General features: G+C 40.4%; 1 protein-coding gene across 1 annotated transcript in view; it reads right to left on the bottom strand.

Annotated features, from left to right (window-relative positions):
* Positions 1-25,299, bottom strand: part of MCTP2 (multiple C2 and transmembrane domain containing 2) — a 108,516-nt gene that overhangs the window by 28,148 nt on the left and 55,069 nt on the right. Inside the window, exons 14-16 of the mRNA XM_054388334.1 lie at positions 24,126-24,227; positions 23,129-23,203; positions 21,737-21,856 (exon numbers count right to left, since the gene is read on the bottom strand). Coding sequence (XP_054244309.1) covers positions 21,737-21,856; positions 23,129-23,203; positions 24,126-24,227 — 297 coding nt within the window. The remainder of the gene's footprint in view (positions 1-21,736; positions 21,857-23,128; positions 23,204-24,125; positions 24,228-25,299) is intronic.

The following is a 25,299-nucleotide window of genomic DNA, read 5'->3' as shown; positions in this document are numbered from 1 at the left end:
CCCCATCTTATCATAAGTGATACCTTGTGCCTGGGAGACACTCCTGCATTATCCTCCCTAAATTATTTTCTCAGGAATACTCTTTGCCAAAACTTAAGAACGGTTCACCAGCTGATGTACGTAATGGCTATGGCCATTTCTTGTAATCCCTGGTCTCTCTTTTATCTAATACACAGACTGGCAAGGGAAGTCATTAACAGGTTCAGATCACTTGCACAGTAGCACAGAAGTCAGGGACAGAAACCAAGTCCCTGTTTCAGATGATTCAGTTTTAACAAACCATACTGTTTTTCAATCATCGTTAGACCAAGTTCTGTCAGACATAATCCATTACAACATTGAAGACTTTCCTGCTGGACTTCACACTGTGCATGAGAGAAGTTAAAAGGACAGTAGCCAATTTCTAAAATAAAAGTCAAACAAGTGGAAGCTAGCTTTCTGCTTTACTCCTTTTAATGCAGTTTGAGAGTATATAAGCCTATTATGGAACTGAGCAATTCAATTCACAGCATTATAAAACAATGATCAAAACAGAAACTGCATAGACATATCTAGAGGAAAAAGAGCTCTTGAAACTAATATTTAGACTAGAGTTCTACCAAGAAGAGAACAGCAATATCACAGCCTTGGAGAAAGGACCACTTGATTTGAGCTGATTAATGTGTTGCTGTTTCAAAGGACCTAATAACTACAAGCTAAAGCTCTGGAGGTTTGGAAGCTGTTTCATCTGAAAATCATTGAAGAGGGGTCCAACTGTTCCTGTCAAGAAGCATGGAGTTTGAACAACCATGAGAGTGGCCCTTTTGACAGCAGTACAAAAGATGAGAGAAGGCAGTCTCAACTGAAAGTAAAAACAAACCCTTAGAAACACGTTTCGAATCTGGGGGTTTTCTGCCCCTCTGGTTCCAATTTAGGATCCGACTATTAGGAACAGATTTTAGACGGGTGTCTACTAAAGCATGCCCATAAAACATTTGTCACCAGCAAAGCCACAGTCGTGGGACAGAGCAGTTTTAAGAGGTTTAGAAATCTAGCAATAGATAGGCTTTTCTGGGTGACTTTTCTATGCAGTAACTACATTAATCTTTTTTTTTTTTTTTTTTAACTCTAAACTCCAGGCTCTGTCTGAGCTGGTAAGTCTTTGTGAAAAAGCAAAAGATGCTGTGTTGTCTGACAGAGGAAATCTCAAAGTAACAATGATGGGAGAAGGAGGAGAGATTCCATCAGACGGAAAAAATAAAAGTGAAAAGAAATTAGATGCATGCAAAAAACCAATGGGGGGAAAAAAAAGTTATTTTCTTAGCTCTGATACTAATGAAATGCCTCATCAGTGGAGCTGTGAAAAATATTATTTGAAACTTGAAGTTTCAAAGCCACACAGAATTTAACTGAACTCCAAGCTACTACCAGCTTTGTCAAAAGTTTCCTTGCAACTTATAAACATGGTCTGTGCAATTCACAAAGCCAGGAGAAAAAAATTCAAGCTGATACTGCTGTGACTGTCCCAAGTCATGTTTTGAACTAAATCAAAACACTGATTTTGATTTGAGACACAACTTTATTTACAGGGGAGAGGAAATACCTATTTTTAGCTTATCTCTAGGTTATGGAGTCAAAAGTTGCCACGTATGCACAAACAGACTCTATAAACCAGGAGAAATTTCTGCAGCCAAATGTTCAGGGACAGACTCCCTAGCATTTTGGGGTTGTTTTTTTAAGCTTTCAATCCTTCTGCCCTGAACAAAATAGAGGACATAAGCCAGTAACATAAGATACTGGCTCCCCAAAAGGGCACTCAAATCCCTTGGAGGCAATAAGCCTGTCAACAACAAATGGTTTCTGACAGATACTTATTCCTGCCCTCAGAAAGGGAGAGTAAAAGAGTAGAGGAAAGAATGAACTCATGCACAAAGAGCAGTACATTCATGCATATGGAGATATATATATTTTAGTATATTCCGAGGGATCTCCTCCAGACACAGGCACTGTGGAGGTGTGAACAGTGGTGCTGAAGCCATGCTAACAGCAGTCAGGGCATGTGGCACAGGCTTAGCCTAATGTGAGTGCAGTAAGGAAGCTGGTGCTCTTGGGCTGGCTTCTGCATTGGACCAGGGAGAAGATTTCAGAAAGGAGCCTACAACAACTATGGGAATTAGTCTATTACATCCCCCACCTCCAGGCATGGCAAATCAAGGTTTGAGGCAGTCACACCAAATGTGTTTCCTTTTAATGTGCCCCTCCCAAAGATTTTTCTTTTCATAGATTCATAGAACAGTTTAGATCAGAAGAGACGTTAAAGATCACCTAGTTCCAAACCAGCTGCCATGGGCAGGGACATCTTCCACTAAACCAGGTTACTCATCCAATCTGACCTTGAACACCTTCTTCAAGAAGAGGTCCTCTCCCAAAAATGTGTTCCAGAATCACTTGTACCAATCCTCTCCCTTGCTGCATCCATACGATGCTCTCCCACAGGGCACCATGGCTAGCTGAGAACGCTCCTGTGCCACTTCATAGCCCCCAAGCTGGAGCTCAAGGCAGGGTCAGTGATGAGCAGAGCTGCTCCCTCATTGCAATGCAGTAAGAGAAGAGGTGGCAGGAAGAGAAATGATACTTAAATAAACCAGCACTGTCAGAAGATACCTGCTTACTTTAGATTCAATTTGCTGTTTTGTGTCCCCAGCCGAAGCACACAGAACATCTCAACAGTGGCATGAAACATTGTGTTGTAATGAACAGTGATGACCAAAACAAAAAAACAACCTGAAGGAAGATAAAAATATCCTTTAAATATTTATGCCACATGACAAATTATCTCTGCATTGCTCCACACATCAGCAAACAACTTACTAATTTCCAAGTGTGTACCACAGGCAAAAATCTTAGCTCTTCTATACAAATTCTCTGTTGCAAGTGCAAACACAACTGGGATCTAAAACCAAAGATACTCAGGAAAAAAAAAAATCAACTTAAAAACTCCAAACATCAAACTATGTCCTAAAATAACTCAGTTTGTAGTGCATTCATGACTGCATATAATTGAGAGGCAGGAATAAAGGTTATGTTTGCACCATTTCCTAAGATGGAGAGCTCCCTGATTTTTTTCAAAAGATGCTTTGGATAGCAGAAACTTGGCCACATTTGTCCACCTCAACTGTCTGTGCAAGCTAAATAACAGAGCTGTAAAGCCATGCCCTGGCTGCCTTATCCACATGTCCCATCTCTGCTTGTCCTAGCTGCAGCTTGCTGAAAAAGTGGCTCAGGATGAGGTTAAGGAGGAAAGAGCAAAAAAACTCAACTTGTACTTGGCAATTTACATTACGCACGAAGATGCAACAAGGAAACCATTGATAGAATAAAGCCTTCAAAAGAGAAGAATCAGGGTCATCAGGGTCACAATTTCATCACCAGCATGAACATTCAGAAAGAACGACAGATTCATACAACTGTTTTGGTTAGAAGAGACCTTTAAGACCATCAAGTCCAACCACTAACCCAGCACTGCCAAATCTACCAGTAAGCCACGTCCTTCAGCACCATAGCTACACAGCTTTTAAATCCATAAAGAGATGGTGACTCCACCACTGCTCTGAAGAACAGCAAAAAACCCCCAATGTCTCCCACTCCCAAAAAGAAAAGAAAAAAAAAAAAAAGACAAAATCATCAACAACAAGGAACTCACACACAAAAAAAATCTCTTACTATTGAAGTCAGTATGTGTTGGGGCTTTGCTTCTATTTTTTTCTCCTCCTGAAGACTCTTCTGGAGGATCTTGTTTTATTTGCTGCTGCTAGGAAGTAGAAACTCTTTTGTGTTTTAAATGTAAACTGTGATTCATGTGCAATCACCAGACTAAGAAATGGTGCTTTAAGAAAAAGCACATTGCTCTGGAAAAGTTGCAGTGCAATCAGAAGAGCTGACAATATTCCAGCTTGTTCTCCACCAATCTCTTGGGACAATGCTGGTGGTCATTTCAAAAAGGGAGGCTGGGGTGCTAGACTTTAAGACACTTACAAAATGTCCTCACACTGATCCTCGACGACTTTGGTCACATTCAGTGGGTTTGCTCTTTATTCCTAACAATGAATGGGATCAGGAAAAGATAAAGAACAAAATAAAAATCAGATTAAAACCTGAGTGTTTTCCTTTATTTTGGTTACACTAATGACATTAGCCTAGGAAATTAAAAACAATATTCTTAGAGATCCTTCTTTTCACGGGGGGCCAGGGAAGAGTCACTTGGTTCGAGTTTATTTCACTAGGTTTCTCATATGCCAGGTTTATAGTTCAGTTAAGGTTTAAATATGGCATTCCAGCTATTTGAAGGTTATCTGACAATTTAGCCAGTGTGGCTGCTCATTTTCAACACAAGGATGTGTGTCTGAGGGGGATCTTCTTTGTCCTTCAAGACACATATATTGAGACCCCAAAGCCTAAGAGCCCACCACCAGACTCCACAGCTTTCCTGTGGCTGCTGCTTTCTCCTTATCCCTAACCCCAAAAGCGTTAATTGGAGGCAAACCAACTGCAACCCCCCCAAGTTTTGGGGTCTATATTTACATATGTACAACACTTTTAGAGTCAAAGACTTCAAAACCTTCAGTGTCTGCAGCCTAAAAGAAAGAGCTGTTTGCTGGCATGCTGACCGGTCTAATTTTTCCCTCATGTTTTTATCTAACATATTTTACATTTCCTGTGCCAAGTAAAATACAGTTAAGACCCTCCAGCAATGAAGCTTAAAATTGAAAAAACAGGGGGGAAAAATATTACAACAGTTTTCTATCTTTTGGGGTAATCTGCTGGGACTGGGTTAGGGGAATAAATCTGCATGTTATTCCTAAAGGGGCAACTATCACAGACAAAGGCAGTTGGGGAAAGTTCTTAAAACAAAGGGGAGAGTGGCAAAAAAAAAAAAAAAGAATAATGAAAAAAAAGAATAATCTGTTCTTTCATATCATAGCTAAATTAAATGGTCATTCCCCCTCTGTAATGTTTTGCTTTGTTTATCAGCAGGGTCATAGTTCTGAAATTACTCTCACACAGAAAGTTATGATCTATTTGCAGGAAGACAGGCATTATGCAAGTTAAAAGCCTGATCTTAGAGTAAATAATTCTTCCCAAAAGTGTCAGAAAAAAAATATCTGTGCTATTTAAAAGGAGGCAAAAATGTAGGTTAATTTTATTTATTCTGGGTAAGGTGAACACCTTAAAAGGGTCACGAAAAAATTTATCATTGGCAGAGCTGATAAATGTCCACTTTAGTTTGGAGACATATTTGTTAGCATTGAGAGAAACATTAGCAGTGAGGGTCAGATGGTGATGTAATTGTACAGCAAGTGGAAAGAATATTTGGTGGAAGGGTTCTTTAACTTTGGGCTTTCAACATAGGGTTACAACTGGTAGCAACTGGAGGCACCAACAATATGTTTAAACCACTTCAATGACTTTCTGCTTCACATTCATAGTACAGATTGAGAGCTGAATGAGTAAAGGAGAAAGAGCTCTCTAATAAAGTGAGTATGCTTAATTAGACTTAATTCAGTGTTTAGTGGAAGGAGGATAGCACATAAGGTTACTTTCCTGGAGTCTCCAGCTATGGCATAAGAAAAAAAAATTAAAAAAAAAAAAATCAATCAATCAGGTTGTAGTAAACTCACATAAATGAGGAATAGATGCTTGTACACACTAATGCTGCAAAACTCTCTGGTACCCTCTTTTCCAAGACCTCCAGTCCTAAAGAAATATTTTTCAGACTGAAACACAGCAGAAGGAGCAAATAAAGAAGACAAAAAAAAAAGTAAAATAAAAAAAGAAAATCCTAGAAAACCTAGATCATAAATCAGAACTCTACAAATACCTATAAAGCACATATAAAGCAGTAAGACAACATCCTTTCAGGCAAAGAATTTCAAATTATTCTCTTCCCTCATGCTGTTCATGGGATTCCCCATCACAGCCTCGTGCTGGAGCCCAGAAGGTCTCTTCATCCACCCAAGACCCATTTCCCACAGTCAAAAGGAAAACAAAACTCATCAGTGAACCTTAGCCCTCCCCCACAGCTGAAACACACGGAACACTGAGAACAGTGTGAGCGATTCCAACATGCTTAAGCAATTTCAGCAGGTTCATAATCAGCAGTGTGACAAAACTGCAGCATACAGAACAAACGCATGAAGATGCCTGGGAGCCTCAGTGTAATTATACCCTAAATACATTACTATTGTAAGCTAGTAACAACAGCAGTGACACAAAAATCTCCTAAGCACTGACAGCGTAGCTATGTCAGAGAGATTTCCCACCAGCAGATCTGGAGCATATTGCTTTCCAAAATAACAGAACAACCTTAAAAAAAATAAAAACACCACCAAAAAAAAAAAAAAAAGTTGCAAGACTCTTGCAATTTCAGGCAGCTGTTCAGGTAAAACTAAAGCCAGAAGATTGTTTATTTTAATAAAGCTATTATATGTGCAGCTCCAAATTAGGAATGGCAGGAGACTAGGGGATGCCTAAACCATCACCACCTGTTTGCCCTGAAAATCAATTAAAGTCACACTATCACAGCAATCCCTTCTTAGCTAATAAAAGTTATACAGCTTCAACGTGAGACTTTAGGTGCTTTGTGGGAATGTGTCTGCAATCTAAAGACTTGGTCTCACGTTACTAAACACAACTCTCAACTAACCACTGTAAAACTTTGCCTTTTTTGGGAGTTAGAGAGGTGTTAAGGGAAAAAAAAAAAAAAAAGAGATCCTGAATTGCTGTTTTGATGCAGTGCATTGAACTAATATTCAGCAAACTCTGAGAAGCCAGCCAAGAACATTATATAGAGTTTTAAGCAGGAGAAAACTGAAGTCCTTTATGACACATGCCTGTTCAACATATTCTGTGCTGCAGAACAGATCCAACTTTACAAGTTGAAAGCAAGGGCAGTAGAGACATCCCAAGTGTTTTAGTAATTAAACGAATATGCATAATGAACCATATGCCCAAAGGGCCTGTTCTTCATGAGGGCCAGATTTTTGTTTGAATTTTTAATTTTTATATACAGATGAAACATTTCATGTAATATAGCAACAGTGCAAAGGAACATGCTATGCAGGAAGGGATGGAGGAACTACCCATGTGAGAACCATCAGAATACACTTGATGAATTCTGCTCCTCAATTTCCGATTCAGAGCCAAGAGGGCTTTTTTTTAAAAAAAAAAAAATCCTTTTCTCCTTTGCACAGCTGTATTAGTCATCTGCTCAGAGTCTAGAAAAGGGGCATTAAATGCATGTATATTTATATAGGTCATATTTATACATTTAATTGTGTGAAATGGATTATATACACCAACACGTTTAGATGCTGCCAGACTAGCAAAAACACAGACACTGTCTCAAATCAAAAAGCTTCTGATCCACCAAAAGAAAAAAAAAAACCACAACCCCAACAACCCCCCCCCCCACCAAATAAATAAAAAAAAAAAAAAACAACAAACCAACAAAACCTAAAAACCCAACCTAGAGGATGTCTCTCTGTTCAGCAGGAGCTGGCATGTTGTGTGAGCTGCAGGGAAACAGGACACACAGCTGTCTGGAAACAGGAATGGACGTTTAAAAAAGATGGGTCAGATTCCACTCTCATTACAATCAAGCTGCTCTTCCTGTCAATGTTAGGATACCATGGTCTGGCTGCAGAAACACTAAATCTTCCAAATTCTCCAGGGCTTGAGCCATGCTTCTCCTTTCTCAGTGATATTCACCTTCTTTCATCCCTTGCTCTTAAACTGCTTCTCCAAGCAAAGGAAGCATCCTTTGCAAACATTAGCCATTGTAATAGGTTAGTTTCCTAAACCAGCAGCAAAACTATCTGGTACTTCAGACTGATTTTCAAACATCTAGACTGCACAACAGCAATCTCGTTCTTTTAAGTGGTTCTGACCTATTGCACAAATTTCTGTTTTGCTTCATAAAGCTAGTGATGAGGGTCAGTACTTGTCAGCGTGGACATGCTGGTTAAGCAGCAGAAAAACTCTCCTGCCAGAGCTTTACCAGATTTGAGTAGTTTTTATATACATGATTTAAGCTCTGTGAACCAAAGGAAATCAAATCCTTATCAGACTTAGTGAGGGAAAGAAAAATGTGGGGGTAAAGAGCAAAAAGTGGCTCCCAGCAGCTGAGAGTTAGCACTGCACTTAGATCAAAAAGCAGTACTGCAGCCAGCAGCAGTGGCTGCTACACACCCACTGCCTCGGTACTGCAGAGGTGTGGTGGGGAAGCACCGGCTGGGCTCTGAGGGATGCAGACAATAATGTGATCCACCTCAGAGTTCAAAGAATGACTGTTCATCAAACTCAGCAAGTTAAAACTTTTTGTGAGACACTGGGAGTTCCCATCACCCATGGTATGGCTTGTAATAGCAATCCTGTTCCCAGCCCTCGAAGTATTTAAAAGCTAATGCAGCTAATGGCATTCGGTGCTCTCGGTCCTAATTCAGGGTCCATGCCTCTGACGTTGCTTGCTTTATGTGATGTAGTGGTCTCCGTGGAAAGACACATAAACTTCAACAGCTGTCAGAAGACAAAAACTGACAAGGAGCATCACCTTTCTTGACTGTTTAAATCCTTTAAGGAAGTGTTGGAGCAATTAGAGAGGGAGTCTAATCTTTGCAGAGTGCATTAACACTCTCCGACCTCCCAGACAATAGATCAGACCTCAGACACATAATGCTTCCCTAAGGCTTTTGAGCCAGAGCATTTGATCTCATAGACACTCTGTATGTGCTGCTATAGGTATCAGTGTGTAAGACAGCATTCACCGGGCACTAAAGGACCACTATCTCTGCCAGTATTCATAAAACTTTTAAAACAGAAAGCAGGGAAGCTACTGCAATGCATGCTGTTAGAGAGAGAAGGACTACTTCCAAAAAAAAAAAAAAAACAGAGTAGCTCTGAAAAACATCGTCATTTTTATTAATCTCATATTTCCTTTTTACTGCTGCTCTTTATTTCCCATCTTTGGAATATAATTTTTTTCTTAAAGCATAGATTAGATTTTATTCATAGAAACAGTTAGCTGATAATAATTTCAAAATACTTCATTTCTCAAGCCCCATGGAGGGACTTGAGGGAAAGGGAATTAGGAAGACAGGTCTAGTTTATTAAGGAAATGGAAATATATCATTGCAAATAATTTTCCCAAATGTGTACATGGAAGTGTCTGGGGAAGTTTTCTTAACTGCTAAGAACAAGTCATCATCTAATTCCTGATGGGCATGTTCAGTTTAAAACAAAAAAAAAAATTAAAAAGGCAGCTAATATCACTGCCTCAGTTATGCATTTCTCAGTTCATATCCTAAACATTTTAAGGAAATTTGCTTACTTTATTTTTTTAATGGAATTAGACTTCCTTGCCATGAGGTTTTGACAGAGGCCACATCTGAACAGTTCTCAGATGGACAGTGCATAATGAGGCTTTTAAGATCAGCTAACTGGATTCCCACCCACCGCTAAATTACGGGTGCTGCATTTTCACTAAGCAGTGGTGGGGTCTTTTTTCCTCCCCTGTACAGCCTATTTGAGGTACAGTGCTAGCTAACAATGCTCTACATGAATCTGTCATTACTTTGTATTAGCTGCAGGACTTTGTTTTACTTTTGCAGAGCTACAAAAGTGCCTTTTGTGGAGTACCTGCATTACAAATAGTTTGTGCTGCTGTTTAAATGGATCTCTCAAATTTGTCAAGCCAAGTGCATCACAGATGACAAAAAGGTCACATATACCTAGTATATTTAAAAACAAACAAGCCTTCAAAGTCAGAGTGTAATGCAGTTATTTCTAATCTGAACAAACAATAGACCACATCTAATGAAAGTTGACAATTGGCTTTGATACAGAGCTGTGCAGCTCCTCTGTTCCATTAAAAGATGAAAGCTGAAGGAAAGTACAGAAGACAGTGACTTCTCCTAAAAGCCAGTCGAAGTTCTGAACCTGAGCTGGCAGAGTAAATAAAGGCTGTTTTAGTGCAGACTTTTGCTCACATCTGATGTTCACCTTTCAGTGAACATGCTGACTTTACATGGGTAATGCTCAGGCTAAAATAAAGCAGCATATTAGGCTAGTACAAACCACTATATGTTTCACATATTTAATAACACTCATAGCACTACCTTTAAAACAAACAAAAAAACCCCCACCAGCATCTGAAACCAAGATAAGCTTGAACACAGAGTGGATGTCACAATTAAGAGTATTAGATTCCATTTTCATGAAGTGTGGAGGGAAGCAATCACAACTCTATGGTGCTATTGGTATCAGTGTTTCAGAGATTCCTTTGCTGTGGCAACAGTCAAATTTATTAGTAATTAATAGCACAGATTGATTTATTTTTAAAATCAGATTTCTTGGATGTTGTCATCATCCCATTGCTCTAGATTTACTTTCCAGTGAATGCTGAAAAATAAAATGGAAGGGACATATCCTGATTTAAGCTATTTTTATTTTTTATTATTGCTATCCTTATACAACCTGAGAACTTTCCTGGTTGCTTAAGACTAACCACTAAGCTAAAGCGCGTCTTAGTTGTTAGTGAAGAGAAGTAAAAGAGAAGAGACTTTAAAAAAAAAAATACATTTGCTCTGTAGTTTCTAAACTAATCCCCATTTACTTCAGATCTTGTCAAGGATCCAACACCTTCTGATTTCAAAAAAAGCCCCACAAGAAGTAGAATACTTTAAGAGAAACCCCTCAAGGTGCATCTGTCTCCATCATAAAACCAAAATGTTGCATTACCTTCAAATAGGAAATTTCTTCCAGTTGTCAAGATTTCTGCAACTAGTGTTAGATTAGTGCTGAGAGAATGCCTGAATTAAATGTAAAATAAAATAGTTCAAGCAAGAGAAAGAAAACCTGCCAGAAAAATCTGACAAAAGCCTGACTGCTAGAGCGCTGGCTCATTCCTGAGGGTCCATCGCCATCTACAGGCTTTTCTTCCTCTTTTGTGGCTCCTAATCAGACAGGATTTGCCCCAAAATGACGATGGAGGGTTTTTAACTGATGGTAAATAACATAGATTTGCTGAAGTTAATGGAGTTACAGTGACTTAAATCACCTACAGACATGTCTCTATTTATTCTCTTATTCAAGAAATATAAAACCTGCCTATATATTTATTCCAAGGGAATGCACTGCTCCAAGATTGCATCTGTGTAAAAAGTAAACAATTTGCCTTTTAGAAATCAGGTTAAAAAAGAAAAAAAAAAGACTAAATTTAGAAAACACAAAATACTGATAGAGTTGTTCCACTAATGACAAGGGAGATAATAGACCAAATCTACAATCTTTCTGTAAAACTGTGTCAAAGTGCTTACTAAGAGGTGCCAGGGCAAAATAATGTGAATAATGAGACAAAACCAGCAGATTCTGACTGAAAGAAAATCAATGCACCTGGGGTTCTGGGGGGAAAAAAATAGCACATACTAAGAAAGCAAAGGAATTTTATCCTTTTAACAACATTTCATTTCCTAAAACATACCTTTTTCATAATAGATACCACGGGTTTCCTACCTTTTTTGGCTTATAAAGTCTGGGCTGAGCTGTATCCCTTTTTCCATACAGCTTGCATAAGTGCAAATCTATGCCAGACTTTGGGAATTTTACACATAAGCTTCTCAAATTCTGGTATTTCCAATAGTGCTGGGGTAAAGTAGCTTCTCTCTCATGCTCCTGTTTAATGAGTCTCACACAGATGCAGAACTCATTAAAACTTAGAATACTAATTTCATCTTTGTTTATGCAATTTCTAACCCAGGAAGAAAGTGAAACTTCAGAAAAGGCAAGAGGCAAATTGGGAATATAACAGTGAGTGGATCCTGGTATGGACCAGATAAGACAGCAAATGGTTACAAAGCAAATTCTCTTGTCAACCTATTAGTCCATTGATAGGAATCACAAATTATTACTTGGTTTTTGCTTTGGGGTGGTTTTTAGATTTTGGATTATTGGAGTTTTTTGTTGGGCTGGTTTGTTTTTTTTATTTTTCCTGTTTGGTTTTGGTTTTTGTTTTGCTTGGTTGGTTTGGGTTTGTTTTGCTGGATTTTTTGTTTGTTTGGGGTTTGGTTGGCTTGGTTTGGGTTTGTTGGGTTTTTGTTTTGGTGGGGTGGTGGTTTATTGCTGTGGTTTTGTTTGGTTGGTGGGTTGTTGTTGTTTTTTTTTCCCCTTCATAAATTCAGAAGATACTCAAGACATTTAATTTGATGTTCTTCTATGCCACCTAAATCTGCAGAAGACATCAAATGAAAAAAAGCTAGCTTTCAGGAAGCATCTACTTCAGTCTTTCCCACATTTTTTGCAGCAAATTCCTAATAGTGGGGGGTGAGTTTGCAAAGTAACAGGAAGCTTCACAAGCTAAATTCAGCTTTAGCGTATGAAAGTTTTCCAATTAAATAATGATAAAGGCACCAGTGCTGCCATCATGGATAGTGAATGTAATCTTTCATAAAACAGTTAAACAGTCAAAGACAAACCCCCCCCCATAATTAAATGCTAATCTGTTGATTAGTCTCACAGCTAGGAGAGCACAGCATATCTGCTAACGAGTGGCTGTTTAGAAACAGGAGTTCAGCAACGTTAAATACACAAATAAAACCAGCAACAGGCAGCAGCACTGTTTTACTCTACAGGACTAAGCAAAATAAATACAAGATATTAAAACAATAAATAGAAAAATCTCCCAAACAATGTAAAATCAACAACATTCTCTTACAAAACTTCAGAACCTTGAAGTTCTGAAGACACAAGATGTTATGTATCGAGCTGGGGGGGGGGGGGAATAATAATGGATGGGGCTTCATAAATCAAACAGCTAAAGTACAAAACAATATAGCAAACTCCAGCCAGACCACAAAGAGGGTTTGCTCTTCATAAACATCAGATCAGGCAGCTAAAATTATTACCAAAGCTCTCTTGTAACTGTCACCTGTGGTGGGTATAATTATAGGCTACTGCTGCAAGCACACCCACGTCATATGGCAATAAAAGGACCTGGAGCTTGCCAAGAGCAGGCAGACAATGGAGAACACACACCACCTGACGAGAGCCCAAAAAGATCAGCCAGGGAGACTAACAAAAATGACAGCTTCGAAACAAATGACAAAGCTTCCACCACACACACACACACAAAAAAGAAACCAAAGAGGCAGTATCAAATTAGCTGGAAACGCAAGTGCCGAGCAGACTCCTCCAACAGGTCACACCTTGACCACAAAGGCAGCCAGCACTGACTGCAGATGCATTTAGTTATTTACTTCAGGTTTTAGTTGTAAAGAGGCCATTTTCATTAAGTTGTTTGTTGTTGTTTGGGGGTTTTTAGGGCTTTTGGGGGCTTTAGTGTTGGGGTTTTTTTGCTTGTTTGTTTTGGGGTTGGTTGTTTGGGGTCTTTTGGGGGTGTGTTTGGTTTTTATTAGATAAAATGTTTGCACATCTGGGCTTGGTGGTGTGGATCTCATTAAACAGCCAAATAGATGAAAACTATGTACTCCTATTTGAGTTCTGAAGACAGGTAGAAAGAAAGAAATACAGATAGAAAGAGAAAAACACAGATAGAGAGAAATACAGACAGAAAGAAATACAGACAAAGAGAGAAATACAGATAGAGAGAAATACAAAGAGAAATACAAATAGAAAGAGAGAAATACAGAGAGAGAGAGATTTCAACATAAGTAGCTTGTAGGTTCACATCCTTCTTTCACCTTGCTTTAATTTTTCACTGAATGCCTGCACACAGATGCCTGCTGACCAGCTGTGCAGAGGCTTGTCCTCCAGCAGGACTGGGCTTTTACCAGAATACTTTGACTACAGAGTTTAACACATGCAACGATAGTATTAAAAGGCTTTATAATCAACTCAAACCAACATAATGCCATTCAAGAGTAAGAGGCTCTCTCATTACCAGGGATGAAAGAATCACTCCTGTGTGATGCATGCAAATTTGGAAGTACATAGCACAGAAAGCACTACTATGGCTCAAAAAATATGAGCATAATATAGATTCAATTGAAGAGGAAGCTCCCCAATCCTAAATGTGAGAGACTTTTTAGATTAAGTGCCTCGTTAAGCAAGCCTAGAGGAAAAAGGGTATTACTCCTCAGATGCAAGAAAAGAAAAAAAAAAAACAAACAACAAACCAATACTTTTGTTTTTCTTTTGGAATATTTCACTACTAAAAAGCAAATCCCCCAAACCCCTGAGCTGGAAACATAAGACCCTGTATCTTTTTCAAAGTTAAAAGGAATATTTGTACTGGTCTCTGCTCAGCTCCCTCTCACCCCGACTCCAAAGCTTCAAACTTGGCTTTTTAAATCTTGTTTATTGTGTTGTCAAGCTTCTAAGTGGTTATTTCCCTATTAACTTTGTCCTTGTTTGTTCTTGCATTTTTGAAAGAGCTGGAAATAACATGTGTTTACTTTGTTGTATGTCTCTCAGCATCATCAATATCACTGTTGCTATTCCAGGAATTTTAACTGCTGCAGCAAAGCAAAGCCTGGGATCTCAAGCTTAAATCGTATTCCCCCTTAACCACAGAAGAATAACACTGGCAATGTAAAAATTGCTGGGAGAAAGGGTAAAACCATCAGCTTTAATTGTCTAGAGAAGCCTGTTTCTCATCTGATCAGTTCCTTGCATGTGTCAGGTAACGTGCTCCTAACAGCTTTGCAAGCAGAAATGGTGAATTTTCACAGGCACTGCCATGAGCAGTGTGGAGGGAGTAGGATGTAAATGTTTCCTCTGTCATTAGGAAAATGCTTTTACTGGGATATAATAGCTTGAAATAAAAACATACCTCTGATCCAACCTTTTCACTGGAGTTCAAGACAATAATTTTAAAGATATGCCTTTGCCAGGGATTTACAGAAGGAAAGAGGGGAGGAAACGTTAGGGGCTCTGAAGAATTACTTAGCAGGTCAAATTCCTGAAGCCCTCCCTGCCTTTCACTGCTCCTTCAGCACTAGCTCAAGCCTTAAGCACGAACAAATTTTTGTCCCAGAGTGTTATTTTCCTGCTTCCCTGTTGAAATAGGAACTGCATTTGTGCCTTTCTTACTGTTTCTTTAAAAGTATAGCCAAACAGAAGCTGCAAGTGAGCTGAGAAAAGCCCTTAGCAAAAAGGTCTACAGGAAAGTGGAAGTACAGACCATCTCTGTTGCATTAATACTTCTTTAACTGTTTTTTTAAAGCTTTTCTTTTCCCAAGTTCCTTCTTCAGTGTTTGAAGAATACTCATTCTTCACTCTTTAGGATTACATCTATTCATTTTATTTAGCTTTTTAATGTGGAGATGTTTTAATCTGCCATTACTTTAATGCTGTTCCTGAATAGTTAGGGAACAATGATTTTTATTTTGTCTTCAGCTATGAGGAAGAAAATAAAAAAGGGAGGAAAAAAGACTGAAAAAGACTATACCCTTGTCATCAGTTACATATGTAGTCGTGGCAGGGTGGTTTGTGCTTTGAATCAGGGAACTGCTTGCTCAAAAATCGTGAACAATTGATGGGGAAAATAAAGATTTTAAGGAAGCTCATCGGAGAGCACATCTTCGTTCCCCACCCCATAGAAGGGTGAGTTATTATCATCTACTGGTAAATCATAGAATGGTTTGGGTTGAGAAGGCAACTCCAAAGGTTATCTAGTCCAGCCCCCATGCACTAGCAAAGTCTCAGTTAAAATCAGCCTCTACCCTCTGCTTGGTTGGCCAGAGGTCCAAGATATGCTTGGTAACTCAGTCTCTATCCTACATTGTTTGGATTTTATAGCTGTTACTGGTCTCCCTTCTCCATAGATTTCTCATGTTCCTTGTTAAACTTTTGTCCCAAGAACTTCCCTTTATTGATCTACACATCAAGGAAAGAAATAAATCACTGTGCTGCAAAACAATGCACAAGTTAAATTGGATTTACCCGTATATTGTTGTTATGTCTAGGGTTGAATTATGCTTAGTATATACAGCACTAGAACATTTTGTGTTTTGCTTGGGAGAGCCAAACCATAACACACAGAAGACACTTGTCCACATGCAGAGTGAAAGATTTACCCCAAGTAAACTCTAGATTAACAAACATCTTTCCTGAGGGAAAAGAGCATTTGTCTCTTACTGATAGGCAATTAGCAATTTTGGAGGACACTGTCAACAAGCTCATGGCCTTTTGCCTTTGGGTCAACAGTATAAATATAGCCCAGCTCACCAGGGATTAAAAACTCTTCATGTCTAATAAGATGGTTGGTGTCCTCCTCTATGAGATGAGTTTAACTGGGCTCAGATCCAGCTCCCATATCACAAGCTTAAGTGACAACATGTTAAACAGCACACTCAGCAGAGATGCCCAGAAGCCCATGGACTGCAGAGTCTAAGCCATCTCTCTGCTGCTATCCCAGAACAGGATGGAGGGAAACTGGCACAGAAATGCACACACATGCAGCCTCACCTAGCTTGCCCTGTGACCTCTCATGCTTCCTTTTGGCCAGTGCCAAAAAGGAGCATCCTCCTGCTCTCTCTGGATTTAAAAAGCTTTAGAGAGCTTAGTGGAGAAGATTTCCAAAATTTCACCTCTGCAGCAAGGAGCTCAAAAGCTTAAGTTTGGATTTCCTGCTGAATCCACAAACCCCAGCAGCTCTGTTGAGCACCCACAACCCCCAGGGTTTCCCTGCTCTTGCATCAGCTGGCTTTTTGGGAAGCCCAAACTGCTCCTAAATGATCCCACAGCGGTCATTGTCCCAGCTGCCCACCAATAAATAGCTGCAGTCACTTAGACCAGAAAGTCCACGTTACATTCCATCAGCACACATTCCTTCCTCTCTTCCCAGTCTTAACCCATCATAAAATAATTATCAGACACAGTGCAATGTCACTGCAAAATAAATAAATACTGCCTGTGCCTGCCACATTCCTCCTCTGGCTGGCCCAGGCTGCCAGCTAGGGCTGAGCTGGAGAAATAGCTCCCACCTGTACCCAGCCTGGCACAGCAGCCTTCATTAGCAGGAAACCTAAAGCTGATATAGTGGGACAAGCTGCCAGCAAAAATGAAGTATGCTGGCATGGGTGAGTGTGCAGGGACCCTGAAGCAAATCAGCAGTGAGCCCTGCCAGTCACACCAGAGGTGCTAGGGTGGCTGCTTTCCCATCGTGTGCCTGATCCTGTCAATGTCTCCTGCAACTATCATGCAAACTGTAAAAAAAATATACATGATAGTAAAAATTCCAGTCAATATACCCTTTTAATTTGTACCAGATTATAGGTTTTTTTAATGCAATTACTGTAATTTCATTAAATGACATAATTACCATTAATGCAGAGAAAACTGTCAATAGAAGGTGTAATTATGTTGTATAAAATCACAAGCACAATGTGCAATGATGCATAATTCCTCATGAAAAAAATCATTCAGGGACTGAAATTAACTTTTAAAATATTTTTAAAATACATATTGTACTGTAAGAATGATTCATTTATTATGGACTTAACTTCTATGACCAGGGAAGAAGGGGGGAAGCAGAGAAGGCAGGGAATGTTGTCATATGGAAGAAAGAAGTGATGAGGACCAGGTTAAAAACCACAATGTTCACCCTGGAAACTGGGAACAAATTGTCCAGGGTAGGGTATGAAGAGTGAACCATACAGGATGTACCAGCATGCCTCTGGGTGTCTTCAAAATAAAGCCCTTTTAGAAAGGCACATTTCAGGCAAAAATGGAACTGACTGGGTTCTACTACACCCAAATTAACCAGAGCAGAATGCTTAAACATCTTCTGGGTCTTAAAACTCTACAAATTCCTCCCAGTCCTGAACTGCAGGAGGTTAACACATGGACAGTGTCTTTTAAGATCTCTCCTGGTTTATGACCACTTTTTACTCCACATGCAACATCTTCCACATGCAGGGATCTTCTGGACATTTTGGGGTACACACATACAGAGGTGTGTCCATTTGTCATACAACCATGAGCTGGCCATGTGCTCTCGTGGCCAAAAGGCCAGTGGTGTCCTGGGGTGTATTTATCAGAGGGGGTGTGGTGAGTAGGTTGAAAGAGGTTCTCCTGCCCCTCTACTGCCCTGGTGAGGCCACATCTGGAACACTACATCCAGCTCTGGGCCCTTCAGTTCAAGAAGGACCTCAGGGAAGCGCTTGAAAGAGTCCAGTGCAGAGCCACAAAGATGACAGAGGAAGTGGAACATCTCTGTTGTGAGGAAAGGCTGAGGGAGCTGGGGCTCTCTAGCTTGGAGAAGAGGAGACTGAGAGGTGACCTCATTCATGTTTGCAAAGATGTGCAGGGCACTGTCAGGAGGACAGAGCCAGGCTCTGCTCAGTGATGTCCAATGACAGGACAAGGGGCAGTGGGTGCAAGTTGGAGCAGAGGAGGTTCCACAAGAACATAAGGAAAAACTTTTTCATTGTGAGGGTGACAGAGCCCTGGAGCAGGCTTCCCATAGAGGTTGTGGAGTCTCCTTCTGTGGAGACCTTCAAAACCCACCTGGATGTGTTCCTGTGTAACCTGCTCTAGGTGGCCCTTCTCTGGCACAGGTGTTGGACTTGATGATTTTTTGACGTCCCTTCCAATTCTAACATTCTGTGACTCTGTGATGAAATTTACCTCTTAAAGAATCCAGAAACCCTACATGTGACACTTTCCTCCAACCCAGGATGTCTTTCTAGAACTTGTGTAACAACTTGCAGCAAACACTGCACAGGACAAACATCAAAAGCGAAATTTTGCTTTTCACCTCAAGTCACTTTTGACTCACTTTGCAAAACCTCAAACCCTGAAAAATTCTTGATTTTAATTCTGCCTAAGCAGGCCCAGTAAGTACCCTCTGTGCTGTACAATTAACTTAGATTTTAAAAAATCTTCATATTAAAATTGCAGAATGCTGATGACAAAATATTATCTTACTTTTACAGCACAAAAAGATAAATCTACTCACATGGCCTTAGACTATCTCCTCCCACCATTACTAAATAATAAAGAATCTTGGGATGATGAACCTTATGAGAAAGCACACTGATAACATTTTTCTCATTCACTTATGTCCTGCCTGTGCTTTCCTCTTTCTTCACTCTTCTCTTGTGCACCCAGAAGCAACAGCTAATGTCCTCATCTCCCATGTGAGCTGCCAGCCCTCACAGGGAGGGAGGTGCACTCTAATGAAGAGTAAACCAGAAGGTGTAGGATACCCTGTGCTTGCCTAGTGCCATGATCTGATGATCTCACAAATATTTTCCTCTGTTTGGCAGCAGGTTTTATCTGACTGCTTAAGAACTCAAGGTTCACATTATTATAGTGTCTGATTGCCTTTCTCCTCATCTATCCCTTTATTCCCCTCTTTGGAGGAAGGGGCTTGGGCAACCAAGGAGGTTCCACCTCTACATGAGGTGGAACACCTCTTCACTGTAAGGGTCACAGAGTACTGGAACAGACTGCCCAGAGAGGCTGTGGAGTCTCCTTCTCTGGAGACTTTCAAGCCCCATGTGGATGTGTCTCTGTGTGACCTGTGCTGGATTCTATGGTCCTGCTCTGGCAGGGGGGTTGGACTTGATGATCTTCCAAGGTCCCTTCCAACCCCTAACATCCTATGATCCTATGAACCTGTAGAAGGAAGCCACGAGGCAAGACAGAGGAGGGGAGGGATCCTAAAGACCACTCAATATCTGGGATTTATGTGCTGAAGATATGTGGAACATGTAGAATATGGTTACAGTTGTGATTGCTAGTGGCTCAAGGGACAACATCTGTGAGAATGGTTTGAGGGCCTGGCTGGCACTTAAGCTACCAGCCTTGATTTCAAGAACTTAGCTGAAAAATGGGTGAGAAGCTTTGTGCATCTTCCTCACCTCTCATGTTCAGTGTCAGGCACAGGCAGGTCATCAATGAAGACAAATACAGCACAGGCTAAGCTGATTCACAGCCAGATACTGAAGGTGTACAGCTGTTGTTTGCTGGGCAAAGGTGCTTTTTAAAATGTGATATTTAATTCCCCTTTTATTTACCCTGTTCACTAGATCTGAGGTACAGGTTGGGGCAGGAAGGATGCTGTACCTACCACACTATATGTGCACTGAATATTTTTTTTTCCACTCTGAACAAACACACACACATACTAGAACTAGTGAGAGGTACAGAATTAACATCTTTTAAGTGCCAGAGCTGAATTATTTCTAACTATTCATGGATTTTTTTTATTCCTTTCCCACTATCCACTTTCCATCAGGAAACCAGGATATTACAGTATCCAGCAGAGATATTAATAATCTGTAACTTGGAACCTTCTACCTTTTTATTCACCTTCTTCCTTTTTCTGCAGACCCACATTCCCACCTTCTTATTTTTCTGCCTCTTCATCACTTCCAAACTTTCTAAATCTGCAAAACCGAACTTCAGAGCTCTCACTTCACACATGTTTTGGTGCAAAATCTCTTACCTATGTGCCTAGATTCTTTCTCTAGGTTGATGGTAGGATGTCAGCTCTGGGATTTTACGTCACTCCCTTTCCAGCCTCAGCATGAGCAACTATTTGATTCCTTTGTGCACAATCCAGAGCGCCTTTGGACAGCCAGAATTGCTTCAGCAGGGTACTGGCTGCTCTACTCTCCACCAGCTGCTGAACTGTCAACTTTAGATATGACCTAAAGAAGCTTTGATCAACAGGAAGATGAAAAAACAAACATAAAAGGAAAAGACCCTCTCATCCTATCTACTCTTCCAGGCCACTCATCCCTCTAACCTGCAGGGTGAAAGACAGCTCCTTGGTCTTTGCTCTGGAGCTTCCTTCATTTGGAGATGGTCCACTTCAGTCACCTCCAGCAAACAGACTGAAATGTTTTCTTCACAAGAACCCTTAAATGAAGTTAATTCACAGACAGTAAAAGGGAAAGAAAAGTCCTGGAGATGTGGCTGTTATTTTGCTTAATAAACACAACTCAAAAACTTTCTTCCTGCATGCTGGACCACCACAAAATGGTTTTGCAACCTTTAATGGCATGCCAAACATTTGAAGCATGAAGAAAATGTCACACTGCAGAATAAAAAGCAGGCAAAACCTTTTTTGTGCTTGAGTGGATTATGAGAAAATTGCAAATGGGGTGTTTACTACCAAGAAGGAAAAAGAGAAAGCTGAAAAGTGGGACAGGCAGGTGAAGAACTTGCTGCTTTGTTTGCAGAGCACAGCAGAACTCACTGACCAGCCCTTTCCTTTCTGTACTTTTTTTAAAGCAACATATTATTACCATGAAGAGAACAGATGTGCAAGAGGCAATGTCAGTAGAGCTGCTTACATGTCAGGCATACCACAACCTGCAGCAAAGTGCCTCCTCATCACAACAGAAGATGGAAGGATCAAGACCTATCCGATCACAGCATCGCTCTCTTGGCCACCATCTCCTTCCTTTCCTACCACCCAGCTGCCATATTAAATAAATAAATAATTAATAAATAAAATCCAGAGTGACCAGAGTCACAGCCATCTTCAGTTTTTGGTGCAGGCTGGTGAACACCTCTGCACCAAGTATAGAAATGCTTCTCCTGAAGGTCTCATTTCCATTCCCACCAGGCCCAATCTGGCCCAAGATGCCTTGAAACCTGCAGCCACGTAGCTACTAAATACCAATAACAGCAAACTATAAAGGGCTTTATGCTGTGGAGAAGGAGGTATGGCAACACTTGAGATCCTGCATCACTCAGCCTCATGCAATAACAGAAGCAATGCACTTACCACAAAGGCTATCATGCTCTTCACTGTGGACTCCCAGAGAAAGCAGCTCCGAAGGAATTGTATTGTATTCCATATTGCCATGGTGATTTTTTTCACACGATCAACATTTCTTGATAAGATCTGATAAATATTGAGTGGGAGGAGGGAAGGAGAAGAGGAGTTTAATCAAACACACTTAATATCCTATTATTGCTTCAGAAACAGGGGTAATTTAAGCTACAAATGCATGCCAAGGCACATATTACAAATAAAGCCTCTACTTCAGTGACACACTCCAGCTCCTGTCTGCTTTCTGATTACACCCAAACCCTCCAGATTTATTTTAGCCCTTAGAAAAAGAGGGGGGAAAGAAAAAAAAAAAAAGCACATCTTGATGCAAAAACTAAACAGAAATGGTAGCACAAACCTACCTTCATTCCCTTTCAATGCTCAGAATATAGCAATGTCTTAGGAAAAAGGCCAGAGTGGATGCAGTCAAAAGATTGAACCTCCCTCACTACATGCTTTGGATTATTCCACAGAAATAAATAGGGATTTTTAGCCTTATTATAGTGCACCTTTGTTTGAAAAATAGGATAAGGGCCAGTGTTCTAAAATCCCATTGACTTTTCTTCCTTCCCAAAGAAGGCTCTCTTTCAGCTTTAGGTGCTGCAAACTGTGTAACATCCACAACAAGATTCCTACTGAGTCTAGGAGGCTCTAAAAATCATTTCAGCAATAACATCACCCTCCCATCCTCATTGTCCAACCTTATTTCCTTAGAGACTTTGAGAGCTGGCAGCTTCTTCTGAAGGTGAGTGGGGTTTTGCACCTCTCCCCAAAGATGTGAGCAGAGACTCCATGCCCAGGGCAGGGGTGAGTCAGCCCTTGCTGAGGTGATTCAGCAGCTCTGGCACCTGCTTCATGTCTGTCTGGGTTTGGGCAGCACCAATGGTGGCACAGAGCATAGGTAAACATGAGTGCAACCCTTCCCAGCAGCTGTTTGCTCAGTGCCTTGGGTGGTACAGAACAAAAGCTGCAAGAAAAAGGCACTTACAAAATTCCTATAGCTGGGTTTTGGAGGGGGGTGGTCTTTACCACTTCCTTCATAAAGGGAGCAGCCCAAGGTGATCCCCTTTGGCAGGGGCTTGGACCTGATCTTGAGAAGTCTCTTCCAAACCCTAACATTCAGTGATTCATTTTCCCCACCCTGAAGCATGAAATAGAACTACTGATGCAAACTGGATCAGAAAGCAATTTCGTGTTAACACAGAAAAACCTTCTAGTATCGACAGAAATGAGCAGAATTTACATGTGTTCAGCATTTTCTGCATAAATAGGTTTAGTTCTTGCAACCATGCAATTCAACTCCTTCCAACCCAGATGTGAGATTAGCAGAGGCACAATTTTCACCTTCTTGGAAAATTTGCGGCTGTCCTCAGTGAAGCGCTTCTCTCGGGGCTTGAAGGTTCTAATGCTTGCTTTTATCTAACAAAAACAACAACAGAAATACATAATTGGAAAAAAAAATTAAAAAGATGTCATGTAGTTTGAAGTGCATTATTTCATCTTTGCACCACCAGTGTTAATTGGGAATGGCACAATTTCAGGGTCTTTCACTCTTTTCAGCCTCTATGTGACTTAGGAGGAACTGCTGGGAGAATTGTGGATGAGTTAAATTGGGCAGGACTGGGCTCACCTCTGTGGATGAGTTAAATTGGGCAGGACAGGGCTCACCTCTGTGGATGAGTTAAATTGGGCAGGACAGGGCTCACCTCTGTGGATGAGTTAAATTGGGCAGGAGAGGGCTCACCTCTCTGGATGAGTTAAATTGGGCAGGACAGGGCTCACCCCAGCAAGAGCAGAGCTGTGGTGCAGCCCTCGATGGCCTTAGTAAATAGAATTTAACTCGGTAAAAGGCTGTAGGGCATAAACAATTGAGACTGACTCAGCCACCTAAAAACTAAGTGCACCATGTACATGCCTCATTAATTTTCCTGTCAGCACCCTGGGAAGAGAATAGCGTGGGTCAGCTTTTTGGGAAGGAATTAGGTGTTAAAAGTAACGTATAACAGCCTAAACATTAAGTTCTCTTTTTTGGGGGGCTGTTGCTGGTGAAAACCCTAGTATACAGTAATCACCACCTCCTTCCTAAGGCATTTGTGGTCACTCGTCAGTCCAAAACTGCCCATGCATTGTCCCATCCACCTGGGGAGGCCATCACAAAGCTCTGATGTCCCAGTACTTCATCAGCCACAGTATAAAATATCCCTCCACCACCAGAGGCAACCAGATCAGGACTTTTCCTGTTTGGCTCCTGGTTTGTAAAAGATCACCCCTCCACCTGTGTTCTTGCAAGATTCACATTTCTCACATCAGTGATAAGCAAAGAGAAAATACTTCAACTTACAGGATTAAATAGGACATCCAGCTCCAAGTAAATTACTCCTTTTGAAGCACGTTCCAAGTCTTTATTCTTCAGTGTGTAGCAACTTTGTTTACCATTTCTAATCTATAGTTTGGGGGGGGAGTGAGACAAAAAGCATCAATATTTTCCTGGCTGTAATTCACAATAGAACTTAAAGACACTACAAAAAAAAAAAAAAAAATCCCAGGCACAGAAAGAAAAAAAAAAACTCCTCCCCAAAACCTGATAACATATTTGGAGCCTGAAATACAAAATGACCATTGGATTAAGAGACCTATAAAATTGCAGATTAAATCTCTTATGGTCCAACTTTAATTTACAGACCTTGTACTTTATAGTAGAGCAGTGCATGCAATAACCAGTCTGAAAATTCTGCCCTGGAAGCCAGTGAGCTGATGGGAAGTAATCAGCCTCTGTTATTATAGGTTTAAAATGGGATTTTTCTTCCAAAGTTCAGGAAGAGAGCCACAAACAACAGCTTACCTACCTACTGCACACTCCAGCACATGAACCCACACTTCTTAACTTTCAGTTTATCGGTAAGGTTGTCAAATTACCACCCAGGAAACAAACACAAGCCAAAGAAATTATTCAGCTTAAGTGGAGTGAATGCTACTGTAGCAAATGTTCAAAATGAACTAATTTGTGGGAAAAGACTTCTCCCTCCTCCACCCCACCCCTGAATTTCAATACCATTTCCATGCTCTAATCCGCCGGTTGGCCCTATCTCATTAAACATCTATTTAAAAAAATAAATAAAAAAATTCAACAACAACAACAACAAAAAAATCCTCCCTCAACATTTTGTAAACTACTTGGCTCAAATCAAAAGCATTCTCTCTTCAAAAAGTGATGGCAGAAATGTATTTATTATACACAGTAGGATATGTATTGATTAAACATTTGGCTTTTTTAGGAAACGGACCAGTTAATTCTAAACAGCAGTAACATAAAAAAAAAAAAACAACCCTGCAGCTTACCAAAAAAGCTACATTCAGGGACTGTAATGATCAAAGTTTAAAGATAAGAGAGGAAATTTGGGGCCATGAAATTGCAACCATATTTAAAATGGCTATTGCTGCTCTGGCACTTAGAAGAGGCACTCATATAAACCAGGGCAGAAATGGGTAAGGGGAGGGAGGAGGCATAATGGGAA

This window comes from Indicator indicator, chromosome 16, assembly GCF_027791375.1.
Source record: "Indicator indicator isolate 239-I01 chromosome 16, UM_Iind_1.1, whole genome shotgun sequence".
NCBI lineage: Eukaryota > Metazoa > Chordata > Aves > Piciformes > Indicatoridae > Indicator > Indicator indicator.
Note: the sequence above shows the minus strand (reverse complement) of the source record. Positions and strands in the feature narration are given on the sequence as shown.